The sequence below is a fragment of the Fundulus heteroclitus genome, chromosome 13 (assembly GCF_011125445.2).
Source record: "Fundulus heteroclitus isolate FHET01 chromosome 13, MU-UCD_Fhet_4.1, whole genome shotgun sequence".
NCBI lineage: Eukaryota > Metazoa > Chordata > Actinopteri > Cyprinodontiformes > Fundulidae > Fundulus > Fundulus heteroclitus.
In genome coordinates, this window is record NC_046373.1 from 15,774,992 (window position 1) to 15,792,652 (window position 17,661).

General features: G+C 40.9%; 2 protein-coding genes across 2 annotated transcripts in view; both read right to left on the reverse strand.

The window, feature by feature from the left end:
* Positions 1–1,539: 1,539 nt before the first annotated feature.
* On the reverse strand, positions 1,540–6,391 carry bloc1s4 (biogenesis of lysosomal organelles complex-1, subunit 4, cappuccino). The gene is made up of 5 exons (XM_012865954.3): positions 5,983–6,391; positions 3,683–3,754; positions 3,430–3,531; positions 2,658–2,792; positions 1,540–2,514 (listed from the first exon to the last, which is right to left on the reverse strand). Exons 1-5 carry the CDS (start codon positions 6,316–6,318, stop codon positions 2,416–2,418), a joined length of 744 nt encoding a protein of 247 aa, XP_012721408.2. The 5' UTR covers positions 6,319–6,391; the 3' UTR covers positions 1,540–2,415.
* A 3,771-nt stretch (positions 6,392–10,162) lies between these two features.
* The window catches only part of pard6gb (par-6 family cell polarity regulator gamma b), a 49,501-nt gene continuing 42,002 nt past the window's right edge, over positions 10,163–17,661 (reverse strand). Inside the window, exon 3 of the mRNA XM_012865941.3 lies at positions 10,163–11,773. Coding sequence (XP_012721395.2) covers positions 10,662–11,773 — 1,112 coding nt within the window. The 3' untranslated portion in view covers positions 10,163–10,661. The remainder of the gene's footprint in view (positions 11,774–17,661) is intronic.

Consider the following 17,661-nt stretch of genomic DNA (forward strand, 5'->3'; position numbering starts at 1 on the left):
GGTCTCAGGAAAATGAGAACACGAGTCTCAACAGATTTTCCTGTATAAAGGAGTAATAATAACAACAAAATGGAAAACTATTCCAATAGAGCATTGAATATTATGTTTGATTTATTTATTTACAGTTTTGAAATTCAGATGGTATTTCCAGTATACATATCACAACCTGTTTAAAACAATTGGCACATTACAAATTTAGACTACTCAACGCTAATGAGTGGCAACTATTTTATTTCTTTTAAAGAAACGTTTTGGGGTGTCCATTTAAGCGCTAACAGTATCAAATCGAAAACCCTGACAGATAATAACTACACTTTAAAACCTTGAAATCAAAACTTTTTCTGGCAAAAAGACAGATTGAAGAAATCTGTAATGCTACTCTGGGACTGAACGTCTTTGTGAATATTTGCGACTTAAAGATGGATTCTTATAATAGAGAAAAGGGTCTTCAAATTTCCTGGCATCTCAGATGACTCAAATGCTAATTTTGGACAAGAAGAAAGCTCTTCTGAATATCTGAAAGCATATTTGTTTATGAGAAGGTATAATTTGAATGTCGACATCTGTTCAACACACACTGAGTCCAGTCATTACAATTTTACATGGTGATGTAAAGTTCTTCAAAAGTTTTAAAACACTTTCCAATAAACGTTTTTTGCTGTTGACACATTTAAATCCAGGTTTGGCTAGCACACATATTTTAACTCTCCTTCGATTCTGACCAGAAAAATGGACATTTTAACAAGGAGAAATTCCATATTATATATATATATATATATATATATATATATATATATATATATATATATATATATATATATATATATATATATATATATATATATAAATTGTGAGGGAAAATGGTGTTGTTTCATTGTCACAATGGCTTGCCATAGTCATTAGACTGAGCTTGTCATATTAAAACAAGGCCAGTTTATCAGAACTATGAGTTTTGTCATTAATCAAGAATAGGTCTATATCTGAAGCTAAAAAAATACCAACAAACATCTTATTATAAACGTGCAGCCTGCATAGCAAATATGCAATAGTTTTAACTATTAATTTACATTATAATTTGGCATCAAAGTCACAATGAAATGAATTGAGCAAATAACCAAGAAACTACATTTTAAATGCACCAAAGTAATTTTCTGTATTTAAATCCAAGTCAATGAGATACTCGTAGTATATTTATCTATATAATTTCACCTTGAAAAATCTGATAACCTAAATATTAATCCATGTTAAATTCTTGGCAGGTTAAAAAAAGCGAATAATTAGAAAGGCAGTGGAACAACCGCAGAGCATGATGCTGCCAATAACATGCTCAAGTGTTTGTACTGCCATCTAAACATACATCCTCTTCATAATACTTTATCTTCGAAAAAAATCTTTTCCCCTGAAGGCTTTTCCAACTGCACATTTCTGCTTGAGCAACATGCTGCCGCTTGCAGCACAAACCGAAACACAGACCTCAAATCCTGTCGCAACAAATACATTTCACAGCAATAAAGGATGAAATGACATAAGAACATCAAATAGCTTGACTTAAATACATTTTATTGGTTATTTTAAAAAATTAAACCAAAATTAACCTGTAAAAAGGAGATCTGTAGCAACCATTTTTGGCAAAAAAAAAAAAAAAACTATAAATAATTGGCTGTGACACCTTGTTCGGAGGGTTAGGGCCACATCACATGGCGCTGAGATGAAATCAAAGTTTCCTGTTGTGATAAATCACAGCTTGTGGTGAAAAACCTTTACGTTACGAGTGTGGCACACAAAACTAAAACTACAAGTCCTTGCACCTGTGCTTTGTTCTATTAAAAAAAAGGGGCTATTAAATCTGTAGCCCCATGTCAGTGAAGCAACCATCCTCCACAGCCAGTAAGATAAGGCTAGATATGAAGTGAATATTTGGATATGGAAGACATTAAATGCTTAATTGGGTAATAGCAATATTGCTGGGGAGATTAGTTCAGCGTGCAGATCTGTACAAAGACCAGATACAGGGATGGATTTTTGTAGAAAAAGAGGCTGGGATCACTTTGTGTCCGTTACATCTACTGGACCGTCTTCGCTGTGCCGTATAAACAAGCATGACAACTTTTCAAAGGTTAACCATCAGTTTTCTCTCCACAAAATTGAAATACAGAAGATCCCTGTAGGCACTTTTAAAAGAAAAAATAACACGTTGCTACAGCTCAGTGCTCGTCGCCGCCTAAAGAAAATGACATGAAACTGGTAAATTATCCTTTGACGTCCAGTGACTTGTTCAGGAAAAGCTACTATTGCTTCTGGAGGCCACTTGCACCATAGATAGATCCTCCTCAGAGGGATGGCAGTTGACAGTCCAGTCTCTCTTATTTAAACAGGCCTCCGAGGTCAGAACCAGGCTTGGATTCAACAGTCCTGTCACTGTTCTGGCTGCGATGAGAAGTAGTCGTCTGTCCGGAACACGCTGGGGACCTCTTGGTGCTGATGTGGGGCTCGTCTGCGTGGGCTGGCCTGTTTCTGGAGGCATACAGAGACACCCGACTCAGTTAGCGCTGACTGATTCAGCTCGGAGAATACAAACATAGTCTGCCATTATTGGAAAAAAAAAAAAAAACCTGAAAACCAGATAGATATAGAAATTCACAGTATTGAATTCTTACATTTAGGAATCCTGGGACAGCCATCGTGCGAAGGATCTTTTTGAAAGCGCTCGGTAGTGTTCCCAGGTCCGCCTCTGCCTGCGTGACCTGCTCCTCCATTGCACTGACGTTTGCTCCGACCATCTTCACAAAGGCCTGCAAACACACAATGGTGATGAGCTGATCAATTTAACATTCTTGAATCACTTATCACAAAATGGCACAAAGTTTAGACAATGTAATCTCTTTAGCAACCATATTTTTGCAGAACATATTGATAGCTGCAGTAAAGGTTCCAGGGAGCAATGTTAGGCCCATCATTCCAGAAGTGGGAAGAAAATCATTTACACTAGAAAAAAGGCCAACCCACAAGATTTCAGACAGAGGAGTGAAAGAAAAAAAAAAATCTGAAAAGTTGTCCCAAGAGTCAAATGATCACTTATGGAGAGCTTCATGGACATGGAAAATTGACCAAAATTGAAAAAAAAAGAAAGAAAGATAAACACTCCTAGATGTTGAACATTTTTAAGACAGGATCTCTAAAGCCTGACTTTAGAAAACTGTAGATACGGGCTTAAATCCATGAGTAAAAATATTACAGGGATAAAAACATGATCACATTATAGAAGTATGAAAAACATTGCAAAAAAGCTTTTTGTGCAAAGATAAGTTGTTATTGTATTGTGAATCAAAGCACAGCCCACTAACACAGGGACCATATCATCCAAATCTTATTTTAAAATACGTTACAATAAGAATGGTGGATGGCAACGTCCTTGGAACGATGACTTACCTCCAATTTATCAATTCTTCTATAAATCTGTCTCATTTCGTCAGACCTGTGTTGTATTTTCGGTAGATTTTCATTCACGATTTGGGTGGTATCGTTCCGGATCTGGGGCGAAAAATAAACAAATAAGTAAAAGCATATATATATATATATATATATATATATATATATATATATATATATATATATATAAAGAGAATGACTTTAACGTTAAGTGAATGTTACTTGGGGTGTTTCAGAGACTGCCCTTACTTACCATGTCAAGCATCCCCACAAACTCATCGACTCTTGTCAGCATTTCCTCCAGACTTTTCTCCAAGCACAGGATCTAGAAGATCAACAGCGTGAAGAGGAGGAACTGTAAGCATAGATAATTATCACCGAAACACACAGGTCAACTGTTAAGGAGACTCTCCATATCAGGGGAGTTGATGGGCAACCGTCCGGTCTGACATTTCATTTTATGTGCCTGAAATGCATCGTTTCTCCATCACCAATCTTTTTTCCCCCCTTTAACTAGTATCACGATTTAGTCTTATGGCATTAAAACCATGGGTACTGCTGGCTGTGGTCGGCTGTCTAGAGCATCTAAGATCTGATGTTTTATGGAAATGAAGATCCGGTATGACCTGATTGACTCTTCTGACGTCTGCACAGCCCCACCAACCCTCTGCTACTGACAGCAGGCGAGGCTGATGGCCATTACTTTTCTCGTTATCTCCTGTTACAACCACAAACTTCACAGTCCTTTAATGGGATCTGACGCAAGCAGCACAAAGGGAAATTATAGATTTATACTATTTTTATGAAAACAAAATCTATAAAGGTTTAGAGCACATCTCTATTCGTCTCTTTTACTTTTAGAGCGCAAAATAAAATAAAATCAGGCCTTTAGAAGTCACCTAATAAGCAAATCTGCTAAACGTTATCGGTGTATAATTTAATGTGAGTATAAAAGCAGCTGCTCTGGGAAGGGCTCAGACATTGGTTAGAGATTAGTGAACAAACAGCATTATGAAGATCAAGGGACAGACGTGGTGGGAGATATTTTCAGATGACACCAGAACAGAACCTCCTGGCCTCCATCCTGCGTATGTCGGAAAGGTGTCGTGTGTGTTTCGGTCTGGCTCGGGTGTTTGAACCGGGATTTGGAAATCATCAAAGCCAAGCTGAACAGGTCCTAGTTGGAAGGCACGGCAATAAAAGGGGAGGATTTACTCTGTTTTATGTCACTACCTAGCCTCGTGAGACCATCCTGATCTCGCGAGCTTTCAAGGTTTCACTCGCAGATCAGTCTGGCTACTCTCCGTTAAAGAAAATTTGGAGCCGTTCACCAAACGAACGTCCAATCAGCGTTGGCTTTGAGGCGGGTTGAGGTGTGACACAATGAGAAGAGCGGCAGTTCAGTCTAAAGAACATGGCGGCTTCAGCCGATGAAACTAGCGTTAGAGTGGCTATCGAGCAAGTTTTATCGGAATTACAGAGTATTTCTTCACTGAAAGAAGAGCAAAACAATGCTCTGGAGGCTTTTCTCAGAGGAAAAGATGTTTTTGCTCTTGTCGTGTTACTACGTCATATGCTTCGTTGATCTGATTGGTTTATTTAGCCCGTCTATCACCAACATAGGCCAATCAGCTAACCAGTATTTTCGCCCCTTCCCAAAATTACTTCAACGGAAGGTTTCCAGATGGATATGCAGAGCAAATCTATCTGGCAGAGTCAGGTTAGTCACTGTCAGCCATACAGCCCAATGACATTTGTTTTTATCTGCACATTTATGCATGAAAAGTCAACGGCACTGTAAATCAGAAAAAATGTCAGACCTGTAAGGAAAATGTTTCTTCACCCAACTTTTTTTTTTTAAACATCTGATTCTTATACTCTGAAATTCAAACTTCTGGGATTTTTTTTTTTCAATCGATTCAACCGATTTTTTTTTCAATTGGTGCTGCACATAAATGCACGCCACACTTTTCAGATTTCCATTTGTTAAATAAAGTTTGGAAATCGTGCAGTAATTCATATCCCGCTGCAACTATCCGTGTTGATCTATGGCATAACATCCCCAATAACACACATTCAATTCTTGTGGTTTTAAGGTGAGGCACTGGTGTGAAAGAGTTGAAGGGAAGTAAAAGCTTTAGCAATGTAAAAAAAATTGGCCAACCTCTACTTCAAAGCTTCTCTTAAAAACCACGTGACGGTCTGAAAAATCAGGCTGCCACACACTTATATATTCAGGCTGAGGACACAACAGCCCTTGTCCATCTAGTCCTGTCCTAATATAAAGATCCTGCAGTCATGCCTGTGCAATTAATGCCCCACAGGAGTGACATGGAGCTGAATATTGTCAGCGATTGCCACAGAAACGAGACTCCCACGCTGTGTGCGCTGCTGAGGATTTGATCCCATAAACACGTCAAGCTTATAAACGAGCTAATCTCAATCGCTGCATTTGGCCAAAACGCGGCTCTACGGCGAGCAGATGCGCAATAAACCAGCAGAAGCTGGGCTAACTTAGCCGCGTAGCGCCCGTCTCTGTCTGGCTGGACAGACCTCTTCTCCGGCCGTGGCTCTGATGTAGGACGAGTACTGCTGCGCGGTTTGTCTCAGGACCTCGTCGTCCTGCTCCGCGTCGTGCTGCTGCTGCTCGGCGGTCCCGTGCTCCGCCGCCGCCGCCTGGCTCAGGAGGCTCGGGCTCCGGGAGACGACGTTAGCCGCGGCGGCTGCACCGAAGCTGGGGCTCTGGGACACGGTGCCGCTGCTGGACAGGTCGCTGACCATGGACAGGCTGCTGGCGCTCTGAGACACGATGCCGCTGTCCCTGCTGATCTCCGCGCTGGACTCCTCCAGAGGGGACAGCAGGCCCACTCTGTCCACCCGATGCTCCATGTCCCCTGTCTTTTCTTTCTGCCCCCCCACCACCACTGATCTACTGCCGTGTTTTGCCCTGTCAACTGACTGGGTCACGTGTGATGCACTGTCGACGGAAGCTCGCGAGGGACAAACATGTCAACGTACGCTTCCACTGTTTTTTCGTCACTTGCTCCAATATAATATAATATAATATAATATAATATAATATAATATAATATAATATAATATAATATGGTATAATTATTTAATATAATATAAGATAATATAGTATAATACACTTTACTAGAATTCATTTCAGAAAAAGACTATGTTTTAATGACTCAACATTCGACTATAAAAATATTTTAGTACTTCATACAAATATTTATATACTTTTTTTCTCTTTTTTTTCTTTCTCCTTCTTATCCATTTATTTATGTTTTTATGTATGTATTTATTGGACCATGAGTCCGGAATAAAGTTTATCTATCTATCTATCTATCTATCTATCTATCTATCTAAATACTTTTTACTCTATTAACTGGAATTTTAACCCCCTGGTGCACGGCGGGCACTGGCAGTAGTTGACTGCTGTTTTCCTAAATGCGTTGTTTGGTAGTATTGCATATCAGCCAGTAGAGGGCTCTCTACTGCTCCACTTCAACAAGTGGTCAGTTATTCGGTGGTCAGTTGTATGGAGCTAAATTGGGGCCATAAAGGTTGTTCAAAATAAAAATAAAAATGACCTGAAAAATAAAAGTTTATAAGTCTGCAACCAACTACAAGTGAATTTCCTCTGTGTCCAAGATGGATGACGGACAACAAAGCCATGTCCATTTGGCTTTGGCCATGTAAACGTATCCTTTCAGTCTTTCTATTCAAGATGAACCTTGGAGGTAGAAATATATGAAGATATACACTAACATCTTAGATGATAATGTTCTTTTTAATTATTATTAAAGAATGTTTTACAACAAGTAGTAAATTGTCCAACCATGTGTCCACTGAAGCGGACATCATGAATTATCAAGAATATTTCTTACTCAAGTCTATTATAGCATCTGCTATTCTTTGTTAATACTTTTTATTGTACAACACGGCATTTGTGCTAAGAGTATTGAGTTAGAAATATAGTGTTGTGCAGATTAGTTGTAGTTTGAGTGGGTAAAACATCATCCATCCATCATCATCCACTTTTCTAAGATCGGGTTTTGGGGGCAGCAGGTCCAGGAAGTTTAACCCAGACATCCCTCTCCGCTCCTCAGTGACATCCTCCAGCTCATTCTGGGGCATATATATATATATATATATATATATATATATATATATATATATATATATATATGTAGTCCCTCCAGCGAGTTCTGGGTCTTCTTGAGAGTCTCCTCCAAGTGGGAGCCCGCGTTAACGTTTGTACTGGCTCTCTGTTGACGTGCAAACACTTTAGAATACATTTACATTAAAATACATTTTATCGCAGCAGAATGTGTATAAAATTACAAAATGTAGAAAAATCTAACCCAAGACTTCTTAAGTCTGAAAAAAAAAATCTAATCCTGAAAAAAAAAAAAACACGAGTGGAACGATCATTGATTCCCCCAACGATCACATCAAAAATTAATGCTGCTCAGGTGTTTTTTTTAATCTATACTTTACCTTTGTTTTCTTTTCACTTGATTTGAGTTTCTAGGAGCTGTTAAGTAATAACAGACAGCTTAGTTTCCTTGGGATGTATGATGCCTTTGAAAATCTATTTCCACCTCTTAACTTTTATAGCTTTAATTTATTTATGATCTAAATCTTCCCCCGACTGGAAAGGATTATTGCTATTCTGCAAGCCGTAACTTTGACCAGCAGAATTTTATACACAGTAAAAAATGCATTAACTTACATGGATGCTTCAGTTCACCATTCAGCTCTTAACATGTTAGTCCATTTACCGCCAACAGATGGCAGTCAGGATAATGACATGGCCTGCAGGGGCAATGTTTTTCTCCAACAGTAAAAACTGTAATAAACATTCAAAACGTTCAATATTCACACTTGTGTACATGTTTAATTTAAGATGTTTTTAGTGTATTTTCACTAGTGTCTAGTGTCTTTTCTTTAATTTTTTATATCCTTTAAAAGAAAAAAAACTGATAATTAAATTTTACTATTTTTCTTATCTTTTGCTATAAAGTTCCAAATGCAGTTTGCAGTCTAAGAACCTACCGTCTGTTTAAAGACTGCTCTTTGTTGGCATTCAATTTACCCTAAAATCTGGAGAGTTGGCGGTACAGATTAGCCCGATGTAAAGGATCGGTTAACTGGTTGAGTGGTGCAGGCAGCATACCGAGTAAACATGGCGGACAAACATTCATTAGCAGAGAGGTGAGACAATGTTTGCTGCTGCTGCAGGGCCTAAACACTGAATGAGGTCGCATTCCTGATGAAGGCTGCCTGCAGCCAAAAACCCGATGATAAAGACTGCTGATGCACAGCTAAAGGAATCCAACCTTCACAGAATGTGCTTTGCTTTTGCAGCATCTAACTTATTTAGTCAAAGTCGACCTTAAAATTACATGCTACCCAAATAAAAAGGAAAAAATACTACAAAAATGATAATTTAATGTAACTCTCCTAATGCATAAGTGGAAGGCATTTAGTGCTTGAAAGATCACCAATTCATAACTCTCATGCCATTGTCTGCTGGTCATGAATTCCTAGAAAACCATTACAGCTGTTGGGGAAAAAAAAAACAACAAAAAAAAACAAAACTCATCCACTACTGTTGTGACTCGTTTGACTGTCAGATGTAAGTTTAGGCAAACCTGTAATTTCACCATCTTCTGTTTTATATGGTTTTCTCAACTGAACCCAGGCAATAAACGGAGATAATCGCACACCTACTGCTCCGTTTTTTTCTCCAATACTTGCCGTTTTCTGCTGAAAGCCTAACAGCTGTGATCAGGTGGAAGCGCAACTTTAAAATATCTAAAATAAAATCAATGTTAGACATACGATTTTTTGGGCTGCAGAGTAATCTATATGTCACATAAAAGAAAGACTTCCAAATTTCTCAGTATATTTCGGGCTCAATTTGTAATGTGCAAATACAAATGGTCTTGTAACGCCATTTTGGGCATTACTGAGCCAATTATAGCAAATAGCCTGTATGTTCAGATGTTTGTTATTACTAACCTTTTATTTATAAATTAACTTTTTATTTTTCCTCCGACATGCTCAAAATTAAAACAATTGACTGGCAAATAAATGGATGATAATGCTGCTTATGTGGAGTGATCGATGAATATTTAAAAACAGATAAATGGACAAAAAGTTGAACGATGGCTGAATGAAAACGATGGAAAAGCGAATGAAAGATGGACGGCCATATATAAACAGGAGGCAACCAGTTCGGCTATGAACACAGTCAATAAATTAGACTATGCATTTCTAAGAGGCTTGTTTGTCAGATTAAAAGTTTTTTTATTGATCTGATGCAATATTCTAATCTTAAATGCTGTGTTTTTATTAGCTGGAGGTGAAAGAATATGACAGATGGCTGTATAGAAGGGTGATCAGTCGGGTGGATGAACTTATGAATTAAAGAACGGATAGCTGGATGAAGGAAATATATGGATGACAAGATGAAAATGTGAATGGACAGATGGATGGATTGATATGTGGATGAATAAAAGGACCAGCCCAAGAATTTGGCCCGTTAACCAATGCAGCCAGTGAACTCTCTGGTTCCCAATTAAATCTTTACAGATTTACAGTACCAGTAAAATAAATCAGCGTTTTTCCACTCAACCATAACTAAAACAAAAACACAGACACGCTTTGCCTGAAGTTATAAACCCAGGACTTGATGTAACGGATGAGGAAAAAGGCGTTTCATGAACGAGAAAATAATTTATTTAAACAGATACAAAGATTTGATCACAAACATGGATGTATAAAAGACCTAGTAAAAACAACTCTACACAGCATTTTTGGGAATATAAGAAATATAGATTTACTCTTTAAAAAAAACATCCATAAGCAAACCCCACGTTGGTCCCAGTGACGAGAATGAAAGAGGGTCTTAAAAAAAAAAAAAAAGGTGGACACCAAGAAAAAGACACCCGGCTGCAGGTACATTCAGAGCTCTAACCTACAGTGGACTATAAAAAAAAAAATAAATCATTTGTTCTGATGCTTATAAAGAACATACACATTTTTCAACGTACGACGAACTTTAAAAAATACAAGATATATACACGGTCTCATTGTAAACTTCCTATCGTCTCATTAAAAAAAAAAAAGGCCACACAGTTGGAGTCTGACGGAGAACGTCCGTGTTCCTGTATAGTCTCTGAGCAGCCAGGATGTTTATTCCTTATCTGTAATTATTATAGGGTAATGACGGTGCCATCCTCCTCCACCCCTCCTTTGGGCAGAGACAGACTGTGCCGTGGGTCCGTTTTCAGAGAGCTGAGGATTTTGTGCAGACTGCCGTTGCTGTGCCGCAGCGCCGGGTTGCTGCTGTGATGAGGCGGCTGTGAGTGCAGCTCGCTGTGTTTGGACTGATGCTGATGCTGATGCTGCTGGCTGTGTTTAAGGTTCAGGTCTCTGTGCAGCTGCTGGCTCAGGCTGATGGAGGGTGGTGGGTGCTGTTGTTGTGGAGGGTGATGGTGCTGGTGGTGGTGGTGGGACCCTCCGTTGAGACTCGTCTGGGACCGGAAGGAGGTGGTGGAGACCACCGACGAGGGCCGCGTGGGCGGGCTGGGAGGAGCCGCCGGAGCCTGCTGGTGCGTGCGGGACGCGCTGGAGGCCAGCGAGGCGTTGGAGCGGAGCGACGGCCGCTTGAGGCTGCTCTCGATGACGATGTCGGTGTCCTCGTCGCTCTCCAGGTCGTCGTGGTAACCGGGATGCGGCGCGGCGGGCGCCTCCCGCGCCGACGCCGCCGAGAAGCTCGGGTGGCCGATGGAGCCGCTGCTGTCGGACGACTGGCCCGAGCTGCCGGAGATCCTGCTGCCGCGGACCACGTTGTTGCGCTGGTTCACCGGCTTGACGGTCACGATCAGGTTGTGGCTGTTGGCGATCATCATGTCCGTGACCTGGTCCAAAGACTTGCCCGTCACTTCGATGCCGTTCACCTCCAGCACCTCGTCGTTGACCGCCAGCAGCCCGGTGCTCTCCGCCAAGCCGCCGGGCACCATCCGGGATATGAAGATGCCCGGGACCTTCTCCAGCCCGTGGGGCGTCACGCGGACGCTGGTCCCGTCGCGGATGTAGAAGCCCAGGGGTTTGTCCGAGCCGTGGCGATAGAGTCGGACGCGGCGGTGGGACTCCGGCAGGATGTCCACGTCGATGATGGAGGAGACGGGACGGAAGTCCTGCGGCATGCCGATGGGGACGCGGGGACGCTTGCGGCTGATGTCGCTGTTGCGCAGGTTCACCACCACCGCCTTCTTCTTACGGGTTAAGGTGCTGGTGCCGAAGGTGGCGTAGTCGACCTCCTCTGCAAGCAAAAGCAGAGAAGACGGGAAAAATTAACGACTAGCAAATAAAATAAAAAAATCATCATCAACAACAACAAAAAAAGACATCTGGTCATTAGATAGTGGGGTGCAGGCTTCACAATATGTTTGCATCCCCATGATCTTGAAGATTCCAAAAAAACGCAGTAAAGAGTCGCCCGGTGTGCAGAGTCAGCTGATTTTCAACTTTTTTTTTTTGTAATTATAATTTTAATTTAGAAAGACAGATTTCCATCGCATTCATTAATTACAGCTTTACCCATTTAAGATCGTACCTGAGGATATAAGCGGAGAGTCCAAGTGATTTTGTCCATACTATTTTCTTTCAAAAACTATTACTAATTTAGTTGCAAACGATGACAAAAATGAACAGAATTGAACAATAATGGGGATTGCATCACGTCGAGCAATAAAAACCACAAGACCATAAGAGGGCAAGACACATAATTTACAAGAACAATCAAATCAAGTCGGATCTAATTGGTTTTACATACTCAGTCCATTTGGTCCAGATCTTATACAATTTTTCTTTTTCAACTTGGAGGGAAAAATAAATCTTTTCCCATAGCATACATCTGGTAAACGATTTCAATCCATTCGTCGATAGTGGCTGGATCTGGTTTTAGCCATTTCCTTGTGATGGCTTTCTTACTGGCTGCCAGTAATGTGGCCAGCAGTTTTTTTTTTTGCCTTTGTTTGTCCATGTGTCCAAAAGTTGCCCAAGTACGTCTTACATTTGAATGCAACGCTTACATTGAATATATTTTCAATACGTTTGTGGAACTCTTCCCAATACGATTTTATTACCCGGCAGTCCCAAAAAAAAAAAAAAAAAAAAAAACACGAGCTGGTTTTCAACTTCATCGTCTGCCAGACTGGTGAGCAGCCAGTGAGGGAAGACACAAAGATTCGAACACGATCCCCACACTGATGCAGTAAGCGTGTGCGAGCACATTTGCTTCAAAAACTGCTGAGCGCTGCAGAGCATTCCTCCGCTGACAGACGGGGCGATCCACCCCTCCGCAACACAGTCAGCAGCCGCGTGCGTTCTGCATATCTGCACTCCCAACAACATGGGCTCCTGCACGCACCGTCCAGCTATCGGTCCGGGACGCTGCAGGAGGACGGGACAGTGCGAGAGAATGAAAAAAGCTGCGGTAATCCTTAGTTACAGCCCGATGCTACAGTCTGAGGTTTGGAGCAATCAGCGGAACAATGAAGGCCTTCATAGAGGACTAGATCACTGAATCAGAGGTTGAGTCATATCCTCAAGATAACGCAGCTACTGATGAACACATTTGTGTACTTAAGGAAATATAATATATATATATATATATAATTGAAAGATGAGATTACTCTGATGGTTATCCATACGTTGAATATGTTAATTTACTTTTGAGTAACAACAAAAAAATCAACAAAAAGGTTAAAAGGGAAAGAAATCTGATCTTTGCGGCCCAAAAAAAACAACAACATCATCTCGGTATCTTTCTGATCTTCCCCTCTTTCTGGCAGGCAGGAAATCTGGACGCGGTAAACCAGGATGTGACAGGAAGCGAAGGTCTCCCAGCGGGAGCATCAGCTCCTGCACTTCCATGAGTCACATTTGCCCTTTCAAGCTGTACTTATTTATTTTTTCAGTCATACATGCTGGAGCTGGTCCGTACTTTTCCTCCCAACCTTTTGCACCATGATGGTAATTTAGAATCCTTTTTTTTCGACAAAAAAGCAAACAAAACAGGCCAAACTTTTAACCCCTCCTCACATTGTCGAGCACTGTTGTCTTCTCCTGCAGCTCCTCTTCCTTTGGCAACTTATCGGCTAAGCAAGAACACATCTAATGATAAAGATGTATGGAGGGTTGGACAGCTTGGGGATGTCAACATGCTGTGCTTTGCAACTCCTTTGTCGTAACATTTTGTCTTTTTCTTGTCATAAACACCAAGTTTAATGCATCACTGGGGAATTTAGGGTGAAAGGATGAGGTTGGGTGACAATAACCGTAGCACTGGCCATGCACCGAAACTGAGCAAGGAGAGAAGCAGCCAAAATTCTCATGGTAACTCTGGAAGAGCTGCACAGATCCACAGCTCGGGTGGGAGAATCTGTGTAGAGGACATCCATTAGTGGTGCACTTCACAACCAGAGTTGTGGAGAAAAAAATAAATGTTATGAGGTCCAGTTTCCATTTGTCACATGCAATGGTGGTGACAGTAAACATGTGGAAAACAGGGCGGCGTGGCTGGATGAGGCTACACTACAGATCAGCCTGAAAACACCATTACTGTGGTCAAACAAGGTGGTGGCAGAGTCGTTCTGTGTGGATGTTTTTTTTTTTTTTTGGTGTAAGCCCAAGGAAAATGGCTAGATTTGACGGATGGAGCTGTATGCAGGGGAACCCTGGACGAAAAACGTGTTACAGGTTGAAGAAACACCTGAGGCTGGAGTAGAGGTTCCCCTTCCAGCTTGGTTAAGACCAAAGCATGTGCATGATTTAGAATTATAATGATTAATTGCAGAAAATCTCAATAAAATACAGTGCAGTTTGTGGTTGTAACGTGACAAAAAAGGGTAGGAATACTTTTGCAAGGCACTGCAAATCGCAATACATGATGGATTAGAACTGCCAACCAACATTAGTGAAATGGTAGATCAAGGTCTCCCAGCTCAGCGAAATAAGTGTTGTTCACTTCTCACCATCTTAGGAAATCATGTCTGGTGAAGAAATTGCGCCGACATTAAAATAAGTTCCTCCGAAAAAAAAAAAAAAAAAAGAAAACACAACATCATGTGGTATTCTTAGTTTTCTGTGCATGTTGTGGCAGAAGTTGATCTGATTGAATCCAGACAAGGCATTCGCTACGGGGCAGGAATTTCTGCCACAAGTGCAAGGTTTTTCGCTGATGGGAACCATATTGGGGGAAGGGTTGCAGCAAGAGTCTCATTACAGGTTTTTTCTTTAATTGCAACACCCTGCGTCCGCACCCCTCACCTCGGTCTCCAGCCCAAGTCGCGGCGCACAGCACGCCACATCGCCCGGGTACGGCGTGGGATAGACGATCCACCAGTGAGAAAGCTGACGTTGGGTAACGTCTTACAGCTGCTTGGCAGAAAAACCCGTACGAGGCATATGCTGGAGCAATTTGTTTTATGAAACCTACAAATTCAAAAGGCATGGGGAGTGGCTCGTTGTAGGGCAACAGCTACAAGGGGAAAATGTCTAGTGCATTTTAGCGAGTGTACGGGGGCTTCTACCCCAGAAAACTCTGGCTAAACTATATTTTAAGAAGGGGTACAACTGAATATTGTCAGGGAAAATACGACTGCTCATCCAAACCTGCATTTTCCATCTACAACGAAATGAGGTCAAAACAAGACACTCAACTCTCCAGCTGATACAAAAAAAAAAAAAAAAAACAGCAAATAGCAGGCAAATCTAAAAATCAAATGAAAGAAGTCAGAGAGGAGGGGAAAAAGTCACAGATAGGATCTGTCCGTCCTGCCACGAAACTACAGAGGAGCCAGTCTCCTAGTATTTCAGATGAACTTTTCTGCATTTTTTTATTGTTGCTGCTAAACTTTCACAAACATCAACAGCAAACTGCAACAGCACCATCCAAAACCACAAGCCACCTCTTAGATCAACAGACTGAATGCTATTAACCAGGACTGTACAATTAATCCCATTTGCAAGATAATCGCAATTAAATAAAAAAATTTAATTTTTGGTGACGTAACATTTAACGAACATTAGACACATCCTGTCTCACTCCAGCCCTTTGGGTGGCGGTAATACGCTTAAAGTGGGTTTGCCACCACACAGAAAAAGGAAGAGAGAGACAGATCAGCCGCTATTACCATCTAATGTAGAACAGATTACTAGGTCAATGTGTGCTTCTGTGCTTTTTGTTTCTCTTGTTGTGTCTCTGTTCTGTCTTCTCTAAACCCCAGTCGGTCGAGGCAGATGACCGTTCATACTGAGCCTGGTTCTGCTGGAGGTTTTTCCTTCCTGTTAAAGGGGAGTTTTCCTCTCCACTGTCGCTTCATGCTTGCTCAGTATGAGGGATTGCAGCAAAGCCATGGACAATGCAGACTACTCTCCCTGTAGCTCTACGCTTCTCCAGGAGTGAATGCTGCTTGTCGGAACTTTGATGCAATCTACTGGTTCCCTTATGTCGGAAATTTTTGACCAATCTGTATAACCTAATTTAATTTGATTTTGTAAAGTGCCTCGAGATGACGTGTTTCATGAATTGGCGCTATATAAATAAAATTGAATTGAATTGAGAGTTGCAGCTAGCAGGCAGATCAATGCGGGCGCGTTGGAAGTGAAGCACCTTTTCCATCCCAACAGTAAAAGGGCAGCGATAAAGGACCCTGGACAAGAAAGCATTCAAGATCATGAAAACAATCAAAACCTGCCGTCTGGGAATACTCTGGTTTTCAGAACGACAACTGCGTGCAATGTGAAGTATTCTGTCGAACATGTCGAGCTAAAGTTAAAACAACAAGGGGAAGAAGAACATCTAACGAGTCAGCACTTAGAAAACCATAACAGGGTCCTTCTTGATGACGGTATGACAAAAATGTGCTGCACCACCAGGCCTACACCCCATCAAGCATCTGTGAAAGCCATGTTTGAAAAAGTTGTGCTGTATGAACGCACTTCAAAACACCATGCGTCACACAGGCAGGGTTCTTAGTTAGCAAGATACACAAACCCTACTGGTAACTGCATCCTCCTTACAAAATAGCAGCTTTTTCCACCTGAAAGTAAGGAATCGTTTTAAAAGATGCAAGCTACGGCCAGAGAAAATGGACTTAATTACACTGTCATCCATCTATCACTGAGCTACAAATAGATCAGGATTCCTTATCTTTATATCATGATTTCATACTCTTTTTTTTTTTTTTTTGACTCATATTTCCAGAGTTCAGCGCTTTTTGGCACATTTTTACAAGTTTGAATAAAAAAATTCACAATGAAATTAGGGGAGGTTAAAATTCAGAACCTGGAAAAAAAACACACGAACAAACTGATGGACGGACAAATGCATGGATGGAGGGATAGATGAACGCACAGGCAAATCAGTGATGATTACCGGTGATGTGCTTTATTTCTAAATACAGTAGGTGGACAAAGCCACCGGTGTCAGCTTTTGTCTAAAATAGCCTGAGGTTTTGAAGAAAAACCCAAAAATGTAATGAGAAAGTTTCTGTATATGATTTGATTCTCATCAAAAAAAATTAAAAATAACCATCATCTAACCTGATGATCAAAATAATTCACTATGTGTCCAGAACAATAAGTTAACTACCAGTGCACAGGTCTCAGTCAGAAAGAACCCCTCCACCACCTTGTTAAACAAATAAGTCGGGTCTCATTACCCTACAATTAGTGTCCCTAAGGCAGGGGTGTCCAAAGTGTGGCCCGGGGGCCTTTTGTGGCCCCTCTGCTGATTTTCTGTGGCCCTCCAACTGAATTTCAAGAAACATTTGGCCTATTTTATCAAATTAATTCTAATCAGATTTTAATACACCTTAGTCTGCTTTTCAGTAAAAGCCGCTGTATTCACTTTGAAATGAAAGCAAATGTAAAAAGTGTGCTTATTAAAACACAAACGTTTTGTGTTGTGCCGAACACCCAACTAAACATTAAATTGTAAGATTTTAACTTGTCTATAATAGATTTGCGCTAATTAAAAATAAAAAGGTTTCCATCTGCAAAAACCCACCAGCACTGGTCGGCTAAATACAGTTTAATATCTATTCTTAAAATTATCACATTTTGTTGGGCGTAACCATATTTCTGCTCATCTTATTTAATTTTGTGGCTCTCCGGTGCTTTCAATTTAACAATTTAGGCCCA